General features: G+C 41.5%; 1 protein-coding gene across 1 annotated transcript; it reads left to right on the top strand.

Moving 5' to 3' along the window:
* The first annotated feature begins 19,615 nt into the window (after positions 1-19,615).
* LOC106982629 (60S ribosomal protein L6-like) lies at positions 19,616-20,535 on the top strand. Its single transcript, XM_053221714.1, is given in 2 exon segments — positions 19,616-20,016; positions 20,018-20,535. Coding segments are annotated over 2 exon segments (867 nt in total). The 5' UTR covers positions 19,616-19,629; the 3' UTR covers positions 20,498-20,535.
* Positions 20,536-20,912: the final 377 nt, after the last annotated feature.

The raw sequence follows: 20,912 nt of genomic DNA, 5'->3' as shown, positions 1-20,912 counted from the left end.
AACGAAAGTACATTGATATAACATAGTGACAAACGGCTGAGCTCTGCCATTTTCTCCACTAAATGACTTGCCAAAAGAATGTGTCTTTATAAAGAATCCTAATTTAGGGACATTTTAAACTGGAGACAAGGCAGGTTTTCATTTTTTAAATCTCTGAATGACAGAGGATTAGAAGGTTCTATTTATTTTAAATTCACAGATTTTAAGTCCCCCCATGTTAGTGTCCTTTGGGACTGCTCCCTTTAGTGAATACAATAAGAATAATTTAAATCGATTCTCTTGTTTATGTGTAAATTTTTGCTAAGGCATTTACAGCAGTATTATCTAATTAGATTAAACATATCTCCCTAAAATATGATCGGTGTTTTCATCTGGCTATCGAGTAGCTTTAAACTAAATAACATAGACATATAAAAATTAAATGCAAAATATAAAATATTTTCCCTCAAATTTCACTGATTCAAATTAAATGGATGTCAGTTGGGGCATTTAATTCTGTGTAAGCCTAGGACACACGATCAGCTGCATTTTAGTCAACGAGTGCCGTCCCACTGTTGACTGAATAACTTCCATGTGCCCTACATATTTTCTTATGAGAAGATACCTGTTACACCTACATGTTTAAGAATTCTAGCTCTCCAAGACAGTGAAGCTTTTAGCATTATTGTTACAGCTATAGTTTATGAGCACCGGGCTCAAGGCAAACGCCAATGAAAGTCACTGGGTCCAGTCTGGACATTGGGCAAAAGGCGGACAACCATCATGGGCACCATTTTCTCAGATCTTATGGAGCGGTGTCCTTGGGTTGGGGTAGCTGGATATGGTGTGGAGCCATGCTCCGGCCGAGAGTCCAATACTCTTTTATGCAAGAAGCATGGGTACCATGAACACTTGGACTTGGATATTAAGTGGTCTGAAATCAGGCACGGATGGTTTTGGGCGGTACAAGAAATGCCAGACTCCCAATGCCAGTTGTCCCATGCGGACAACTTGGGGACTGTGATGCTACGGGAATTGAGCCTGGGCACTGATCTTCCCTCCCGGGAAAGCCCAGAATATTCCTATCATGAGGCAGCCTGACACAGGTGAGGCCTGACACAACTCATTGCAAATTCTGGCCGCTGTCTCCAGGCACGTATTCCTTGTACGTAAACTCTTTTTTCATGAGCACTGAGTTGAGACTGAGCTCAACCTCTTTTTTTCTTTAAGGCACTGAATATGTAGTGGCCTGGAAACTTGTTAACAACCAATTAGGAGAAATCGGTCTTTAAGTGATAATTTTCTGGATGAGAACAAGAATGAAAGAGGACAAAGCAACGAATCTTTTGGGGAATACTGGCTCACACCTGCTATACTGTCTGTTCCGGAAATACCCCTATAAAGGAGGTATTACAGGCCCTCTCTTAAGATTAGGAAAAGGAGAATCAGTTTAAATAAGTGGCCCAAGGCCTCATTGCTAATGAAAGGCCATTTTGTTTGCATCCAACCCCCATTTGCTGGGCTGACTTTCTGTGGTTCCCTTCAGAGTTGTCATGCACACCAGTTTGTTTTTCTGACAATGACACAAAATGCTGGGGTCAATGGTTCAGCGTCCTGTGCAGGCCCAAGATAATGTGCTTGTTCCTTTTTTTCTCTCCTGTCCCATCTGACCATTCACTTGTCTGCAGTGGCTTTCCTGCTCAAATTCTAATTGAACCACAAATCAGGGGTTTTCCAACTTGTTAAAATTCGTGGAATCCATTTTTAAACTAAGGTCTAAATCCACAGTCCAAAATATAAAAATGGCCAAAGAGGAATTTCTCTGGTTCGTAAGAGGTGAGGGCTCCAGAGCCCCACCCCTTCCTCAAATACAACGTGCCCTTGATCATCCAACGTTTCAGTTCACAAATTGGGGGGAATCACCTCATTACCCCCGGATGCCTGTCACTGCAACCCAATTGTATAGGGTACAAATGCTTGTGTCATAAAAATTATGCTCTCTGTAGATCATCTTGAAATTGAACTAACCTCACCCTTACCATAAACTCTTAGGAAATCACATGGATTTGCAGTAGGAGTCCATTTGTCTCCGTGATCTATTAAGAGTGCATTTATCATCAAATGCACTTAAAAGAACTTAAAATAACTTGCTGCTGTTTGCTTTCAATGGGGTAGGTGACCAAGGTGCTGACGTTAGTTGGGGAATCTCACCGGGAGGCAGAGACTCTTTGGGCACACAGCAGGCTGGTAAAGATTCTCTGAAAGAGGGGAAAAAGGAGATTCTGCAAATGGTGGAGATGAAAGCAGAAAACACAATTACTGGATACATTAGCCTTTGTGATAGTGTTTCTGCGACCGTGAGGGAGCAGACACAGCTCCTCTCTTAGGCAACAACAAGGGGTGTCCTACCAGTGTTTCTCATCCTGCAGCCATGGATTTTTTTTTAATTTTTTTTAATGTTTATTTATTTTTGACAGAGAGAGAGAGAGAGAGACAGAGCATGGGCGGGGGAGGAGCAGAGAGAGAGAGAGAGAGGGAGACACAGAATCCGAAGTAGGCTCCAGGCTTCGAGCTGTCGGCACAGAGCCCGACGTGGGGCTCGAACTCGCGAGCTGTGAGATCATGACCTGAGCTGAAGTCGGACGCTTAACCCACTGAGCCACCCAGGTGCCCCCTGCAGCCATGGATGTTACCTACTGAACTTGTTCCTAGCGCTTAAAGTGGAAATAAAGGTTGTGATTATCCTTATTGTTCAAAGGTAAGAAAAAAGTAAGAATTTTATGGTACCATTGTTTCCCTGGCTCCAGTTCATCATATGAAATATAGCAAGAATATGCAGCCCCTTCAATTTGGTGGATTAATCAGATAGCCTTTTCAGAGTAATATAAGATGTCGTCTCTCTGTGGACCCCTTCAGCCGTTACACCCATACACTTCTTCACCTGGAAAACCACACCAGAGTAGCAAAACAAAACAAAATGGGCTCTTCTATTTCTCCCAAGAATTATCCAGTTTCTTCTTTTGTAGTCAATAACAAGCCATCTCAACTCATTCTCCACAAAACTAGCTTCAGTCTATAGTCTGAGGGGCGCTGGGGTGGCTCCGTCTGTTGAGTGTCTGACTCTCGATTTTGGCTCAGGTCAGGATCCCAGATCGTGGGATCAAGCCCCTCATTGGGCTCTGCACTGAGTGCGGAGCCTGCTTGGGATTCCCTCTCTCTCTGCCCCTCTCCCCTGCTTGCTCCCGCTGTCAAAACAGAGTCTGAACCCTGACATCTCTTTCTACCCTCATGTAGTTCTCCATTTCTGAATAAGAGCAGAGAACGCTATAGCAGAAAGTCAAGAGGGGCTTTGGGATTTCAGAATGCTTAGGGTGAACCTGAACTTGTGCAGAATTCATCAAGTTATGTCAGAAGCATCAGCAGAAGAGAGAGGAAACCATACCCAGGAAGACTCTACCTGAGTCATAAATTCTAAGGTGGAAACTAGGCAGATCAGGAAAATTCTAGGAAAAAGCAATGAGCAGGAAACCTCAAGTCCAATGTGGGATTTCTCAACTCTTTTTTTTTTTTTTTAATATTAAATTTTACTTTCTCGGGTGTCTCTTCCTTTTCTGATAAAGGCACTAATCCCATCATGGGGACTCCACCCTCCTGACCTCACCTATTCATACCATCACATTGGGGGTTGGAGCTTCAACGTAAGAATTTTCTGGGGACACTTTGAGTCCCTAACACTCTAATGCTGAGCCTATAAAAGAGGCAATACGAAAACTTCCCTCAAAGATTCAGTTCAACGGCTGTTGTGATGCATAAATGAGATGTAGAAAACGGTGTTGAGGGGGCAGCTGGTTCCTCAGTCATTAAGCATCTGACGGTTGGCTCAGGTCATGGTCTCATGGTTCACGTATCTGAGTCCCTCATCGGGTGAGCTCGAGCCCTGCTTTGAGTGAGCCCTGCTCGCTCTCGCTCTCTCTCTCTCTCTGCCGCTCACTCACTTCTGCCCTCTCCCTCTCAAGAAAGAAAGAAAGAAAAACAGTGTTTACATCAATGTCTCATACGCAGTAAGACCAGAAAAAATTTTGTTCCCTTTTGTTCTCTCAGGGAAATACATAGCTATTTCTTAAAGGAGTAAACAAAGGAGTGAATACAACCTATGATGCCTAGGGAAGCATACGTGTATATACTACATATATAGTATCCAGATGATTGAGCGACTGGGCCCATCTCTACATTGTTGATTCAGCTCTTGGCTTTTCACCTGGAGTGGTCTTTAATAAAGGGATCCATCCCCAGAGGATGCCCCCGTGATGTTAAGGTATGTGGATACCAGTATACATATGATCACTTATGAGCATCATATTTTAGAAAGATTATCGATAGCTATAGGAACTTCCTAGAGGAAGATGATCGGGTTAGGAACTGTCTGGAAGCCATGGGAATGGGTGAACCAAATGCCACAAGTTGTCAGGTTTAGCAAATAAAAATATAAAAATCACAGTAAAATCAATCTCAGATAAACAATAGTTTACAATAAAGGTATGCCTCATGTGCTATCTGGGGCCTATTCATACTAACAAGTATTCCTTGTTGATCCAACATTCAAATCCAACCCTCTTTTTAATCCCTGTATTATATCTGACAGTCCTAGCTACAAGGAGCTTACAGTCTCTTGTTGGAGACAGGGCGAATGTATGAGATAGATCTGCAACATCGCAATCATGAGCACATATGTATATTTTTATTTGAACAGTATGAATTGCTGGGCATACAAATTTCTGAGGGAGCTACAGAGAAGAATTAGGTGGCATTATGTGGGGGAGAATTTGTCTGTTTTTTTTTTATGTTTTATTTGTTTTTGAGAGCGCACAAGAGGGGCGAGGGCAGAGAGGGGAACAGAGGATCCAAAGCAGGCTCCATGCTGACAGCAGAGAGCCCGATGTGGGGCTCAAACTCACAAACCATGAGATCATCACCTGAGCTGAAGTCAGACGCTTAACCGAGTGAGCCACCTAAGGCGCCCCCCTCCTCTATTTTTTATAAAGAAAGTTACCCACACTACCGGAAGCAAGGAGAAAGTATTACCACAGAATTTCCTAATATCTGTAGCTGTTGGTCTCTGGTAACCTTGGGATTCCCAGAAGTAATCTTAGGATCCAACCTTCCCACACCCACTGAGTTTGCTGTAGTCTGTCCTCCTTTCCCACCACTGCTGGCTCAAGTCAGGTACACCTGCTCAGGTCATTCTCTGGACTCTCTTACTGGCTTCCCAATGGAGCAAGTCCTAGGCTATGCATCATTTCTTTATAAAGCTATGAACAAATGCTTCATAGAGAATTCCCTTCAGTTCCTGGGATGATAGCACCTTCTCGATTTTTCACCTTGCCATATGGTTTTTCGTGAATATATTATAGGTTACTTCAATACATATTTCCCAACATGGCAATGTAAATAAGCTACCAGCAAAGGAAGAGTTGACTCTACAAACTCCACTTGGGATAATGCTCACACCATTTGGCTTTTTCCCAACCTTCATGATAAAGAAGAAACCATAGGAAGGTATCTTATTCAAGGCATATAAATGAGGTACCTGCCTGAGCTAGTATTGGGCTGCAACAGTTAAGTGCTAAAAATAAACTCAAATTTCAAAATAAAATTCAGGTTAACTGAATATTTCCTTTCCCAACTTACCTGGATCTGTAATATCCACAGGGATACACACCGACCAACATGCAAAACTAGGCAAGATCTCTCTGTGTCAGAAGGGTAACCAGGGTGACAAAATTTGTGTTACTCCAACGTGATAAAGTGAGGGTGGCAACACAGTCTGTCCCTCAAAAGCAACTAGAAACCTGGGAAAATGGTCACCATCAACCATTTCAGTGGTCTGGAACTTGGCCAAAGGCATGAAACCAACGAAGATGCATTCGTTCATGAAACTATGAACTTCTTTTAGTTTTTTAAAATGCCTATTTATTGACAGAGAGAGAGAAAGAGAGAGAGAGAGAGAGAGAGAGAGAGAGAGAGAATGAGAATGTTCCAAGAAGCCTTGGTCCTGTTAGTGTAGAGCCCGACATGGGGCTCGATCCCACAGACCATGAGATCATGACCAGAGCCAAAACCAAGAGTTGGATGCTTAAACGACTGAGCCACCCAGGTGCCCCGAAACTATGAACTCCTAATAAGAACACAGCATCATTGCCCCCTGCTCCCCGCTCTACACCCCCTGCTCAATGGGTCTTTCAACCAGGGCAGGGCAGACAGTGAGCCCCAGCGGCTTTCTTCCCCCTGTTAAAGGGTGCTCCCTTAATCTGGACACGGTTACTGGCAAGGAGACAAAACCAGCAGTTCCAGTAACCTGAAGTTAGGGTTCCGTTTGCGACAGGGACTGGAACAGCAGACCAGCCTGGAATTAAGAGTGAGTTCTGAGAGGTAAGCCAGCCATAGGGCTCGAAGACTGTCCACTCATCGCGGGTTAAGCAGCAGCTGTGCACGTACACAACAGAGACAAACTACTGGAAGGGGTGATGGCAAGCAGGCTCCGTGAAGTTTCCTGAAGTATTTTAAGACTGGAGTTTGAGGATGGTTGCACAACTCTACGAATTTGCTAAAACAAATGGAATTGAACGTTGACAAACGGTTCCTTTTACAATATATAACGTATATCTAAGTAAGGCTACAAAGAATTCGCATGACACGTTAAAAACTACAACTCAAAAGTCAGGACGAATCTACATATCTAGACACCAAATGGCTCTGAAGAAAAGGCATTAATAAAATAGGTCTCATTCAAAAGATTTTAATAGATACATGAATGTTCAAAGTATTTTAAAAACCCGTCGATTTTAAGAAGTATAATGCAAATTCAAGAACATAACATAACTTCTTGCAATGATGAAAATAGGTGCTCAGTCCAACATTTTGGCTCCCTTTCACATAGGGCTTTTGAGAACTTAAAATGTAGCTACTGTAACCAAGAAAGCGAGTTTTTCATTCTATTTCGTTGTAGTTAATTTAATTTTCAAGAGCCATTTCTGATTAGTGGTTACTTTACGGCACAGCACAAGTCTAGAAAGTTTGTATTGGCGAACATAATTTTGTTTACGGAACATGGTCATTTCAAAATAACGGGAAAGTAATGGGTAATACAGAATATCTTTTTAAGGCTTACAAACTCAAGAAATGCAAATTCAGGTACTGTGAGACTATTTTACCCAATTAAAATTGACAAAATAAAATATTATCCATTAGTAGACAGATTGTTTGCTAATGGATGGAGGAACTTAGGAACTTGATTTTTTTTTTTAATTTTTTTTTTTAACATTTATTTATTTTTGAGACAGAGAGAGACAGAGCATGAACGGGGAAGGGGCAGAGAGAGAGGGAGACACAGAATCGGAAGCAGGCTCCAGGCTCTGAGCCATCAGCCCAGAGCCTGACGCGGGGCTCGAACTCACGGACCGTGAGATCGTGACCTGAGCCGAAGTCAGACGCTCAACCGACTGAGCCACCCAGGCACCCCAGGAACTTCATTTTCAAGACACCGCTAATTGAATTATCAAGGATTCTGGCTTCTGGCAGAAAATCGGTTGTGCGTCTCAAATAATTTAAAAGTATGCGTATAGTTGACTCTGAAATTCCACTTGTAAGAAATGGCCTTAAGAAAACAATTTAAAATAAGCACAAGTGTGCTCACCACTGTGATTACAATAACAAAACACTGGTAGTAAATTAAATATTCCAGAACAGAAGACTAGTGACATAAATCGCATCACTGTATTGGTAGGATTGTAGTGTATGTTAATATTTATTGAACTTCAACTATGTTCTTTAGGAAGCACAAATGTAGGTTGTACGACATTAGAAAACATGCTTTTATTGTTGGTATCTCTATGTCTGTATTTATCTGTCTCTATATCTAGAAGCAGATAAATCAGTCAAGCAGCAGGCCTCATCTATGGGTGATAAAATGATGGGCATATCAATTAGGAATCTCTGTTGGCAAGCACAGAAACCAATTCCAATTACATCCTTCAAGCACTGTTTATTTAAGATGACCGGAAAAAATACACGAACCCATACTGAATCTGATTGAGGAGAAAAAGAAAGAGAATGAGAAAGAATACTTATCTAAAGAAGCACAGAAGAGTAGAATTATGTGGTAAATAAGTGTATTTATTTTTTAAAATTGTTCTTAATGTTTTTATTTAGTTTTGAGACAGAGAGAGACAGAGCACGAGCAGGGGGAGGGGCAGAGAGAGAGGGAGACACAGAATCCGAAGCAGGCTCCAGGCTCTGAGCCATCAGCACAGAGCCCGATGCGCGGCTCGAACTCACGGACCGTGAGATCACGACCTGAGCTGAGGTCGGATACCCAACTGACTGAGCCACCCAGGCGCCCCATCTAGGGCAATAAATTTATAAACCTGGAGGCCTCCTAATGGTCCGGACATTAAGCCTTTAGTTACTAGACTGTGAGATAGCCCAGGGGATCTTTGGGGAAGAGTTCAGGGATTGGATCTGTAGCTACATACCAAGCAGTACAGAGTTTCGCTATTTTAACAGCCATTATAGTTGTACAAATAAACCATCAGCCTTATCTTCATCTATATCCATATATACCATATTTACTACTTTCTTCATGAGCCTCTGTTTGTTTTTTAGATGTATGTTTCAAATATTTTTCTCAGGAAAGAATGGGATGTGTGCATTACTCTCAAAATTCCTAAAATTCCTAAAAAGTTAGATAGGTTAGATAGTTAGATGATAGATAGAAATATAAACATGGAGATATACTTGTCAAATAATATCTTTCTAAATTTAGAACTCTCTGGTCATAGTCATTTTTTAAATGATGTATCAATATCTTTCCTCTGACTTTTTTATAATAAAAACACTTTATTGAAGTATAACATACTGTAGGTTGCATAAGGGGCATTAATATTAAGCATATAGCTTCACAAACATCACCATATATTTATACCTCTGTGGTTACCACTCATTTCAAGATATAGAATATTTCTAGAACCCTGGAAGTTTCTCTCTTCTCTCAGTGGTAACCAATATATTGACTTCTTTCCTCTGACTTCTAAATGCAAATTTTTGCAATCGAAGAATCTGATAGCAGTCGGGTTTTATGTTTCTTTTACTCTTTTGACCTAGAAGCTTATGTATTTACATCCTCTGAGACTATGGATTTTACCAAGTATGCCTAAGAGGGATGCCTTTTATGGATTTTTTTTCCGACTCACCTAGCCTAGAACTCGGAGCAGTTTCAGTCTAAAGATTCTGACCTTTCTTCTTCAGAGTTAATGCTCCTCTATGATCTGCTTAATTATTGTCTCTACTCTGTTTGTTCTGTCTTCTACTTCTGAAATGCATATATTTAATATGAGAAACTTGGTCTTCCGGGGCTCTTCTCTCTCCCTTGTGATTTTCAGTTCCTTCATATTTTACTCAATGTATTGAGAGATTTCTGGCTTGATCACTCAGACCACTAACTGTGGTCTCCACAATGGCTAGCCTGTTCTTCAGCTAGTCTAAAAACTGCTTAATTGTGAAACCACATATTAGAGTGTAAGAAAGCCTCTTTGCTGCACTACTTGAATTCCCATGGATGCACTCACTTATTTATTTTTTTAAGTTACATTTTCCGTCTTTTTCTAGCAATTCCATTTCACTGGTTCTGATTACTTTTGTCTTTTTTCCTCCAACCTAGCACTCCCAACCCCACTCTATTGGAGACGAGTAGTGATTTTTCTCAACCTACTGGTCTAAATGATGGTTCTTGGAATAATCTAAATGGTGATGGAAAGCCACAAGCACTTTCTCACAGACTGGCAGTAGAGAAGCAAGACATTTCCCTGATAGTGGTGACCAGCCTGTCATGTGCTTATTTTCCATCAGTTTATTCTCTTCTGTGAATTTCTCTCCCTTATTTACCCATGTTCCCATTGGATTGTTTGGGTTTTTTTACTGATTGTGAGGGTTCTTTATATTCTGGCTACTAGTCCTTTGTCCCATGTGTAGTTTGCAAATATTTTCTTCAGCCTATACATTGTCTTCATCATTTGAACAGTGCCTTTCCCTGGACAAAAGTATTTAATTTTGATAAAGTCCAATTCACTGACTTTTTCTAATTTAATAAATCGTGATTTTGGTATCGTGACTAACAATCTCCCCCAAATCCTAGGTGCTGCAGATGCTGTCCTATATTTTTCTTCTACAGGTTTTATATTCAAATCTGTAATCCATTTTGAGTGCATTTTGGTATATGATGAGAGGCGTAAATGCAGATTCACTTTTTTTTTTACTTTATTTTTTTAAGAACAATTTAAGGTTTGCGGCAGTTTTTAAACTCTCAGTTGATGATCTTGCTTCCTCATTCACTGAGAAATTGAAGAAATCAGAAATTAAAGCAATCAGAAGATAATTTCTCATGAGTTTATAACTCACTTACATACCTAACAACATCTATATCTATATGCTCTGCCTTCCCCCATGTTACAACAGATTAACTATCTACCTTCCTTTCTAAAAGCATTTCCTCTTTCCTATTTGCACTAGAACAAAACCCCAGAATATTTCCCTCTCTTCACTATTATCAGTTTCCTAATATAAATAACCTATATTAGCATATGAACATACTGTCTCTTCTATATTAAAAAAAAACTATCTCAAATACTTTCCTCTCAAACTGTGACCCATTTTTTATTTGCCCCTTGTCACCAAAAGTACTTCCAAGCATTGAATATACTCATTGTCTCCATTTCAACTCTTTCCATTTGTCTTACAGCCAGAGTAATCAGTGATTTCACCACCTCCCCCCCCACCCCCATTATTACATTGAAATACTTTTTAAAACACTCTGTTATTAAACCTAATGTTCAACTCTCTGTCCCTATCTTATTAATGTTTGTTTATTTTTGAGAGAGAGAGAGAGACAGAGTGTGAGGCGGGGAGACACAGAATCCGAAGCAGGCTCCAGGCTCTGAGCTGTCAGCACAGAGCCCGACACGGGGCTCGAACCCACGAACCGACAAGCTGTGAGCCACCCAGGCGCCCCCACACTCTCCTTTAGAAACAAAACCATGACTTGGCCTCCAGTCTAGATTTTCTTCCTCTTCCATTGGTTGCTCCTTAGCAGGCTTCTTCGTTATTTTCCCCTCTTTTCCCTGGCCTCTGCAGGATGGTGTCCCTGGGATGCTTAAACCTTAATCAAGGTCCCAAATATTTATTTCCCTTCAATAACCAGCCTGTGTCCCCCTTCTTTGTGCCATCGTCAAGTCTCTCTTGCCTTCCACCTGGAACAAATTCCTTCTTGTCCAAAGGCTTTGCTATGTCCTAACAGAGATGCTCTGTACAGATCTGGATCCCGTGGCCCAGAACACTTACGGTGCTCCTCTGCCACATCAAAGAAAAGACGCCCCCTTAGGAGGTGAGGATCTAGGGATGTGGGAGGATAATCCAGAAGGCAAGACCATCTGTAATCGACGGGCTGGAGCGTAGTGAAACTCGTTCCAGGCGAGTAAATGACTTGCGAGTTGTCTTTTACGATACTGAAAGACCAGTTGTAGCCAAAGCATAGGGTAGAGTGACAAAAGATGAACGGCTAGAACTGGGGTTTGCGTTAAAGCATCCCATAGCTAAGATACCCAACTCTCTCGCTCCAGAGAGAGCCCATCAACGTTAACCAGTATGTTTTTCTTAGCGAACATGATTTGTTCTCACATTCAGGGCTTTCTTGGCAGGGATCCCTAATAAAAATTTATTATTTTCTCCATTTTTCATGTTTGCTTTCATGAGTTTCCTGTAGTGCTTCTCCCTGCACCTATTTTTGCTTTATTAAAGCTCATATGTGGAAATGATCATACACTAAAGACCATAAATAAACTTTTATTTAGCAAGCTGTGGAAATCAGGGGCACGCAGCAAAGACGATTGAGTTCATTAACCACCAATGGCACTAATGTGCTCTCGCTCATTACTCATTCACTTCACTGATTGCTTCAACAGACCAGGAGACACTGCTTCTCCCTGGGATCGTCCAACTGTTCACGATGGGAGACACAGAAGACAGGGTAGGCAGACCTACGCACCTTGGCTCTTCAGGGGACACAGTGCAGTTGAGAGCATTAATCACTGACACTTCCAAGGTGTGTATTCACTCTCTCACTTCTTCTCTCTATACATAAAGGGAGTAGAAGGAGGTGGTAAGAGCCATGTGAGTTTAAGAGCTCCTCTCAAAGGGGAGTTTTGGTCCAGGGGATCCCAAAAGCAGCATTAACCATTTAGTGCAATGGTTTATTTCCACTATAAACCTGTATTTACAATGTCAACTCTACCCCTGCAAGTGCTAGAAGCATCCTTGACTCCAAATGATAGCAAGAACTTGTGACACGTTTCATCGTCATTTCCGTCCAAGGTCTCATAACGGGTATAAACTGATTTTCAGACTTGGAGAGGAAAGGGAGTCTGTAAGTTTCTTCTATTTACACACGAGAACAGATCGCGAGAAATCATTATATATAAATCAACAGTAAAAGGTCAGTTACAACAGCACATGAAAAAGGGATAGAGGGGTTTTTAGTGAACTTGGAAAAAATGTTTGAAGTGGGATTACTTGTAACAGATTCTGTGGCACCTTGATGGACCTCGCAAGATTTGGAGGGAGTGTTTGGGCACCTCACGGCGTTAGACAATCGTTCTCTAGAGTGGTTGGTTTACAATATGGCTGTTCCTCAATGGAACAACAATACGACAGGTGCTCCAAGGTGAGTAGCTCCAAGTAGGTATTTATTTAACAACAGCTAATGATTCCTTGGCAGTGACTCTGGTGAAGATATCTAGCAATATCATAATGAGCCTTCTCTCAGCTCTAAGTGTCAGACAAAAGGCTAAAGCTTCGCCTGTGCTGTTATTGAATCTCCAAGATAATTCACGTTGCCCCTCATTTCACAAATGAAACAGAGGCCTAAGCGAAAGGTCACACAGCTGGCAGGCAGCAGTTCCAGAAGTGAAAAAGAAGGCTGCTTAGCTTGAAATCTGTTGCACTTGACAGCTCCCTTCAAAGATGTTAAAAGTCAGAAGCACCATCTACAGACGCATCCCTTGTAAAAGGCGATGAGGCACACGTCTGAAAGGTACATCGCAGGTTGAGAACAGGACACGAAGAACAGGTTGTCATTAAAACTAGAGACTGCAGAGATTAGAAGAAAACCATCATGAAACAATCAGAGTTAGCCAAGGGTATACACTTGGGTGTACCACTGCAACTTTCCCTGAAGTTTGAGCACAAAAAATGAAATGGGCAGGACAATGCATTTAGAACAAGAAACCCCATACCTCTTTTGGAGGGGAGGATTTTTCCCCTCTCCATCCCGTAAGAGTGGTGACCGGAAAGAAGGGAAAGGCTAGCATTTTATCGATTTTCCAAAGCGGGGCGGCCATTGAACCTTCTCAGTAATGACTTCATGGGGCCATTGAACCTTCTCAGTAATGACTTCATGGGGCCATTGAACCTTCTCAGTAATGACTTCATGGGGCCCTCAAAAGAAAATCTTGGCTAGAGTCCACCGGCCCATGTCAAATTGAAATTCTACGACTAGAGAAGGCGAGGCAGTCATGGGCCAGCAGTTACCCAAGGCCGGAAGGACGCACGAGGTCCTGGAGGCACAAGGACGGAATTCTTAAATTTGTTGGCTAGGAAACAGCATAGGTGGGCATTACTTTATTTCCTGCTTTTAAACTGGATACACGTTTATCCTGGAAAAATTTGAATTCATAGAATTCAAAGAAACCTGCATCACCCGTATGGCCACCCTTCGGAGGCAATTAGTGTTAGCTGCCACACCGTTTTCATACCTCCCATCTGCTCACTTCCGACCCCAGATGACCCACTAAAGACTAGATATCCTAAAGGAGACTATAGTTAATGGAAGCTGTGCAATTTGTGCTGAAAGAATAGATGAAGGAAATCCTCTCTTCCCTTCTCCCCAGGATCTGAACAACCACTTCTTCCCCTGGGATGGACAAGTTGATTAAGGAAGACTGTCCACGCTCCGAGGGAATCTGACATGTTATTGGGGCAAGGGATTTTTCTATAGCTGTTAGAGATAAGATTGACTGGTGATACGGAAACATGTGCTGTTCTGGGATCGCCAGAGTAAGATCTTTGGATAAGAGTTCCTTTGTTAGCTCCATGCCAAACTCAACAAAGTACCTACGGGAAAGAAATTAGTTGGCAAACCACTTGCTTATCAAATCTTTTCTTATTTTAGGGCTGTCACCCAGTGAGGGAAGATAGTGGGTGAAAAAGTACCATTTCCCATCACAGAAGGTTCTAAGGCACGGAAGGTTCTTTCTCAAGACTTTATTACTTCGCGTTAGTAAAGAGCTCTTTTCCAAGCTCTCTTAAAACTTGAAACTAAAATGAGGTCAGGGACAACTTTCACCAACTTTTCCACTCCGGTATCGTATAGGGCGTGGTGGGGGCTGTAACAACAGTGGAGTGTGCTCATGCGTACAGAAATAGGTCTCTTTGATGCGTTCATCACTCAGCAGACGTTTATTGGCCATCATCTACATGTCAGGGGGTATTTTAATTGCTGCTTCTACGGTCACAGAAACAGTCTCTGCCCTGAAATGGCTTACGTTTTAGTAAGGGATACAGACAATAAATAATATCTCATAATTCAAAGTGTCACTTAGCCTAATAAAGTAAAAAAGAAAAAGCAAAGCATTATATATACATATAATGAGATGCTTCTACCTTACACAGGATAGTCTGGCAAAGCTCTCTAAGGAGGTGCCCTTGAGTAGAGATTTGAATAAAGCAAAGGAACAAGAGCATGCTGAGTGAGAAGAAAACAGACCAAACAGAAGAAAGCCTAAGTACAAAGCGTTGGGAGGGAGAAGTGGGGGCTGGTGGTGAATTTGCTCGGCCTCCTTCAGCAATAGCAGGAAAGAGGTCCTTGTGGCTGGTGAGGGAGGGAATGGGGAGGTGGAAGGAAAGACCTTAAGATCACATAAGGAGAGCCCTAAATACCACGGAAAGACCGCACCATGATTGTACCATGTACCTCTCCCACTTCTGCGGCCCTGAAGTTCCCTCTTGAGACCGTCTCCGATGGTCTGGACCCTCACTGTTCCACTCCACGCCAGGCCTTGACTCTTTTTGCCAGCCGTACTGAACTATCTCACGTACCCAGCTTCTCTGCTTCCCCCTTCCCCTCTGCACTTGGGACGCAATACCCTCAGCCTTGAACGCTTTTCTCCGATGACCCCTCTGAGGAAAAACACCTTTTGCATCAGGCTTTTCCTGGCTCCCACTTGTCTTTATGCCCCTTCTGTTCCTAGCACATCTAATGGCTGCTTTGCAGTAATTTGCTTGTCTGCATTACTGCTTCCCACATAAGAGAATGAACTTTGTGTAGTCACAGACTGGGTCTTTGTCTTCAGATTCCTGATGTTTGGCACAAGGCCCCATGCATGGGGGAAGAAAACAGGTAAAATAAATACTGAATAAATGAATGAGTTTGTGAGTGCCCAAATGAATGAAGATCGTCTGAATGAGTTTTGCATTTGTTTTACTTCAGGTCAATGATACAAAGAGTCACTGCTAAATGGACTTCTCTTTCATTCTCATTCAGCCAAGCAGATGATTTTTTTCCTGAACTTTTTCCTTTTCTAATCGAAAACTACAAGTGAAGTGAATGTCAAGAATGTTCTATGCATGGAAAATATAATAACTACATAATACACCTGTCAAAAGGGTGTTTAAAATAAAATGCTAACAGACCCATATAACTGAAGAGGTTTTGTGGGAGTTGCTATTATAAAGTGGTTTTTAACACTCTGCACAGAAAATTGTCACCTACCTGAAACTTTTAGAGCAACTATGATTTAGAGGTAGAAGCTGTACTTGATATTACCAGTAAAGCCACTTCAAACATTTCATACGTCTGATGGTTGGTTTGCAAACCCACAGAATGGGCCAACTCGTGTGTTCAGGGAATGGAAAGCATTTCAGGGTACACTTTTTCTTTAAACATCGCCCTTTATTAGGGTAAATGTCTAAACTTAACATAGCACATGAAATATATGAAATTAATACGTGCCTGAGTATTATATGGGAATAATCAATGATATTCCATATCATTCAATGATCAAGTTAAGTTAGAAGTATCACGCTCTCATGAAAGTGGAGGTATTAAAAATCAGAGGGAGGCAGGGAAAATGAATTAAAGATGTTCTTTTCTGCCCTGTTTATTCGCGTCCAGCTTCTCTTTTCCTCGCTTTCTTCTTTGGTCACAATTGCTCTAGATTCCACAGAACCTCTTTTCCTGGTCTGAGCAGGGATAGGATTGTGAGGTCCCACCGGCAGGACCCGACACAGAAAGTGTCTGTGCACCCGTGTGGGCAGAGCTAATCCAAGTGTGTCCGAGTGTGGACATCAAAAAGGGGGAGTCAAAAGAAGAGTTGATACTTGGGGTCCACAGCCCGAAGAAGTGGTGATGGAGAGAAAGGGAGGGCAGAGGAAGGAGGAGAAAACACAACCAACACTTATTGTGTGTTTACCATGCTGTCAGGCACCGGCCTAAACCCTGAGCACAGAGTACACGACTAGCCCCGGCATCCTGGCACCTACCTGGAGCAGACTTGATTCTCTGTTGCAGTAACGACCTTGCACAGGTGGTTGGGTTCACAGGAGAGTCTATTGGTGGTAACATGGATCGTCATTTATTTTCCATAACTGTATATCCTCTTGATGCTCTTCCTGCCATGAGCACTTCTCTTGGGTTTTCAGTCCATTAGTCTTATTGTGGACCTCTAAACCACAGTCATTAAGCATCCGATTTTCTCTAAATAGAATTGACCGAAAATACTCAGTGCTCCAAATGTCCAAGGACATCCTGCAGATCTTCAGCCATTCTACTTAATTGCATGCGGTGATCAGCATTTGGATGCCTCGCCATTCCCAGACGTAGCAGAGCCAGTCTCCTCGTCTTCCAGTGAACTTCACAAGATGTTAATTATAAACTCTGTGGAGATATTATGCATATATTTATTAATCTCACTCCTCTTAGATGCAGGCTGATTCTAAGATTGGTGTCCAGGTCTCTATGGTATTGGTGAGAACACCTAGTGCAGTGGTTGGCACATGGGAGGGGCCCATCACATGTTCAGTTTGTTGACGTGAACTCAGTGGTTGGGTAAATTAGGGCAACGGAATAGCTAAGAAAACATCATTTGGTGAACATACTTTGGACTGTTCCAAAAATATCTCTAGCATTAGTTTCAACCCTGGAGTCTGTAGGTTCATGAGTTGTTTTCAAAATAGTGAAGACCATAAAATATATATATATATATATATATATATATATATATATATAGTTGAGCAAAATATATATAGTTGAGCAAAACATATACATATATGAAAAGACACAATGCTTTAAATTTCAATATTGTGTGTAGCACCAAGTGGAAACCACAAAGATATTCATTAGTGCATGCTGGTAAAAGAAATTGTGGTACCTCAACAAAATCACATTAAATACTCTGTGTGTGTGTGTGTGTGTGTGTGCGTGTGTGTGTTGACAAGAGAACTACAAGATGCAGAAAAGTGTGTGTGTATTATCATTCTCCTCAGACTTCATGGAACAATTGACACTGCCCTAGAAACCAGGAGAAGACTAGGGTGACAGCTAGAGTTAACATTAGGGTTCCGGGAAAGAGCTTGAAAGTCAAGCGTACAAGGAAGATTAAATTTTCACTGCATATTGTTTCCAATATTGGAATCTTTATTAGATGCTTATATTAGCCTTTTAAAAAGCTCCAGCTGAGTTAAACAAAAGCCAGAACTATTAAAACTACAGAGAAATCTGAGGCAACAAGGTTTAATATTCAAATAAAACCAGAGGCAATTTCAGAAGGCCTCCCAAAGCATTCTTTCTCTGGGATATGACATTATGATTCAAGGGATCAAAGTCAATATCCTTGAGCAGCTAGGTCTTTTTGTAATGGCTTTCCTGTTGTTTTTGTCTCACGGGATTGTGAAGTGTCTCTTCAGGTATTTTGCCCAATTTTCTAATTGGGTAGTTTGTTTTCTTATTATGGAGTTATAAGACTTCTTTCCATAATCTTGATACAACTCATTTCTCAGATATGTGGCTTGCAAATACTTTTTTCAGCCTGTATTTTGGTTTTTTATTCCAAGAGTAACCTTTGAAAAGTTTTTCATTTTGAAAAGTGTAACTTTGCATCTTTTTATAGATCATGTCTTCGATGTTGTATATAAAAATTTATTGCCAAACCCAAGGTCACACAGATCGTCTATTTTTTTCTGAAAGTTTTATAATTTTATGTTTTATATGGATATCTATTATCCATTCATAGTTCTTCTTTGTATGAGATATAAAGTGTCAAAGTTTGCTTTTTGGCAGAAGGATATCCAATGATATCAGCACTATTTTTTCTAAAAATTATTCTTTCTCCATTAAATTGCCTTTGACCCCATATCAAAATAATCAGTTGTAGGTACAACGTGTGGGTACATTTCTCTGCTTTCCCTTCTGTTCCCTGTGTCTACCCTTTCACCAATACCACACTATTGCAGTTACCGCTGCAGATAGTAAGTCTTGAAATCAGGAATTTGAGTCCACCAACGCTGCTTTTTTTCCCCATCAGAATGGTTTTAATGATTCTAGATCCCTTGCTCTGCCATCTAACTTTTAGCTCAGCTTGTCACAAAAAGCATACTACAACTCTGATTGAGATTTTGTTGAGTCTATAGATCAAATAGAACCGGCATCTTAAGAATCTTGGATATTCAATTCAGGTCCATGATACATTCTCTTTATTTAGTTAGATATTTGATTCCTTTTCATAACTGTTTTGTAGTTTTTAGCTTACAGATTCTGCACATGCGCTGATATATTTGTACCTAAGTACTTCATTGTTTTGCTCCTACTGTGATTAATACTATTTTTGTTTCCAATTTCAAGTCCCGACTGCATATTGCTGGCATACTGATTTTTATGTAATAACCTGGTACTCTATACCCATGTTAATCTCACATATTAGTTCCGGGAGCATTTTTGTAGACTCTCTGGGATTTTCTACACAGACATTCAGGCTGTTACTAAGTACAGAAGTTGTTATTTCTTACCTTTCTACTCTGTATTTCTCGTTCTTTCCTTGTCGTACTGGTTAGGTCTTCCGGTTTGATATTGAATAGGAATGGCATGAGAAGACCTCCTGACCCGATTTCTGATCCTTGAGAAAAGATCATTATGCATAATCGTCAGTAAGTATGAAGTAAGATCTAGATTTTTTTGTGTATGCTCTTCAGTAGCTTAGGGACGTTACCTCCTATTCTTGTGTTATTGAGAGTGTTTGTTTGTTTTGTTTAGCCATGAATGGATGTTGAATTTGAATTTTTTTTTTTTTACATAACTATTGACATGAGTATATGATTTGCTTATTTAGTTTGTTATTACTGTGAATTTCAACGATTGATTTTTGAATGCTGAATCAATCTTGCATTCCTGGGATGAAACCCACTTGGTTGTGACAATTATGCTTATATATCGTTGGATTTGATGTGCTGACATTTTGTCAAGAATTTCTGTGTCGCTCTTTCCCATCTTGCAAGATGGCGGGCAAAAAAGCTGAGAAGCCGGATGCTAAGGAGAAGAACCCTGAAGCCAAGAAGGCTGACGCTGGTGGCAAGGTTAAGAAGGGTAACCTCAAGGCTAAAACGCCAAAGAAGGGGAAGCCCCACTGCAGCCGAAACCCCGTCCTAGTCAGAGGAATTGGCAGATATTCCCGATCGGCTATGTATTCGAGAAAGGCCATGTACAAGAGGAAGTATTCAGCAGCTAAATCCAGGATTGAAAAGAAAAAGAAGGAGAAGGTTCTTGCTACTGTCACAAAACCAGTTGGTGGTGACAAGAATGGTGGTACCCGAGTGGTTACACTTCGCAAAATGCCTAGGTATTATCCTACTGAAGGTGTGCCTCGGAAGCTGTTGAGCCACGGCAAAAAAACCTTTTAGTCAGCATGTGAGGAAACTGCGAGCTAGCATCACTCCTGGGACCGTTTTGATCATCCTCACTGGGCGCCACAGAGGCAAGAGAGTGGTTTTCCTGAAGCAACTGAGCAGTGGCTTGCTACTTGTGACTGGACCTCTGTCCCTTAATCGAGTTCCTCTGAGTAGAACACACCAGAAATTTGTCATTGCCACCTCCACCAAAATTGATATCAGCAATGTGAAAATCCCCAAACACCTCACTGATGCTCACTTTAAGAAGAAGAAGCTGCGTAAGCCCAGACACCAGGAAGGTGAGATCTTCGACACGGAGAAAGAGAAATATGAGATTACAGAGCAGCGCAAGGTTGATCAGAAAGCTGTGGACTCGCGAATTCTGCCAAAAATCAAAGCCGTTCCTCAGCTTCAGGGCTACCTCCGCTCTGTGTTTGCCCTCACGAATGGAGTTTACCCTCACAAATTGGTGTTCTAAATTTCTTACAAAGAACCTAATTAAATAACAGATCCATCTCTTTTGTGTCTTTTTTTTCTTTTTTGCTTTTAATCTCTCTGCCCAGAGATGTGGTTTGACTCTGCATGCTTGTGGCATCTTGGCCTCTGCTAAGAGCAGTCGGGGTCGGGAGGCTGGCACCAGCTGCAGTGGAAGCTCCACTGTGTCATCGGTTGGGATCAGCATTCTTGCCTGCCTCACTGTCTGGCTCGCCACCCAGCACCCACCAGTAGGAAATAGCGACATTTCCCCAGTCATTACTGGGCAGGTCAGTACTGGGCTATGTGGACAAAAAATAGGTCTTCTCTTCAGGCCACAAACTTTCCTTCCTTTGAATGAGTAATACCCATTTCTCCCCCATAATCATTGCAATCTTGTATATCTGGTTTTTTAAAAG

The sequence above is a fragment of the Acinonyx jubatus genome, chromosome C2 (genome assembly GCF_027475565.1).
Source record: "Acinonyx jubatus isolate Ajub_Pintada_27869175 chromosome C2, VMU_Ajub_asm_v1.0, whole genome shotgun sequence".
Lineage (NCBI taxonomy): Eukaryota > Metazoa > Chordata > Mammalia > Carnivora > Felidae > Acinonyx > Acinonyx jubatus.
Note: the sequence above shows the minus strand (reverse complement) of the source record. Positions and strands in the feature narration are given on the sequence as shown.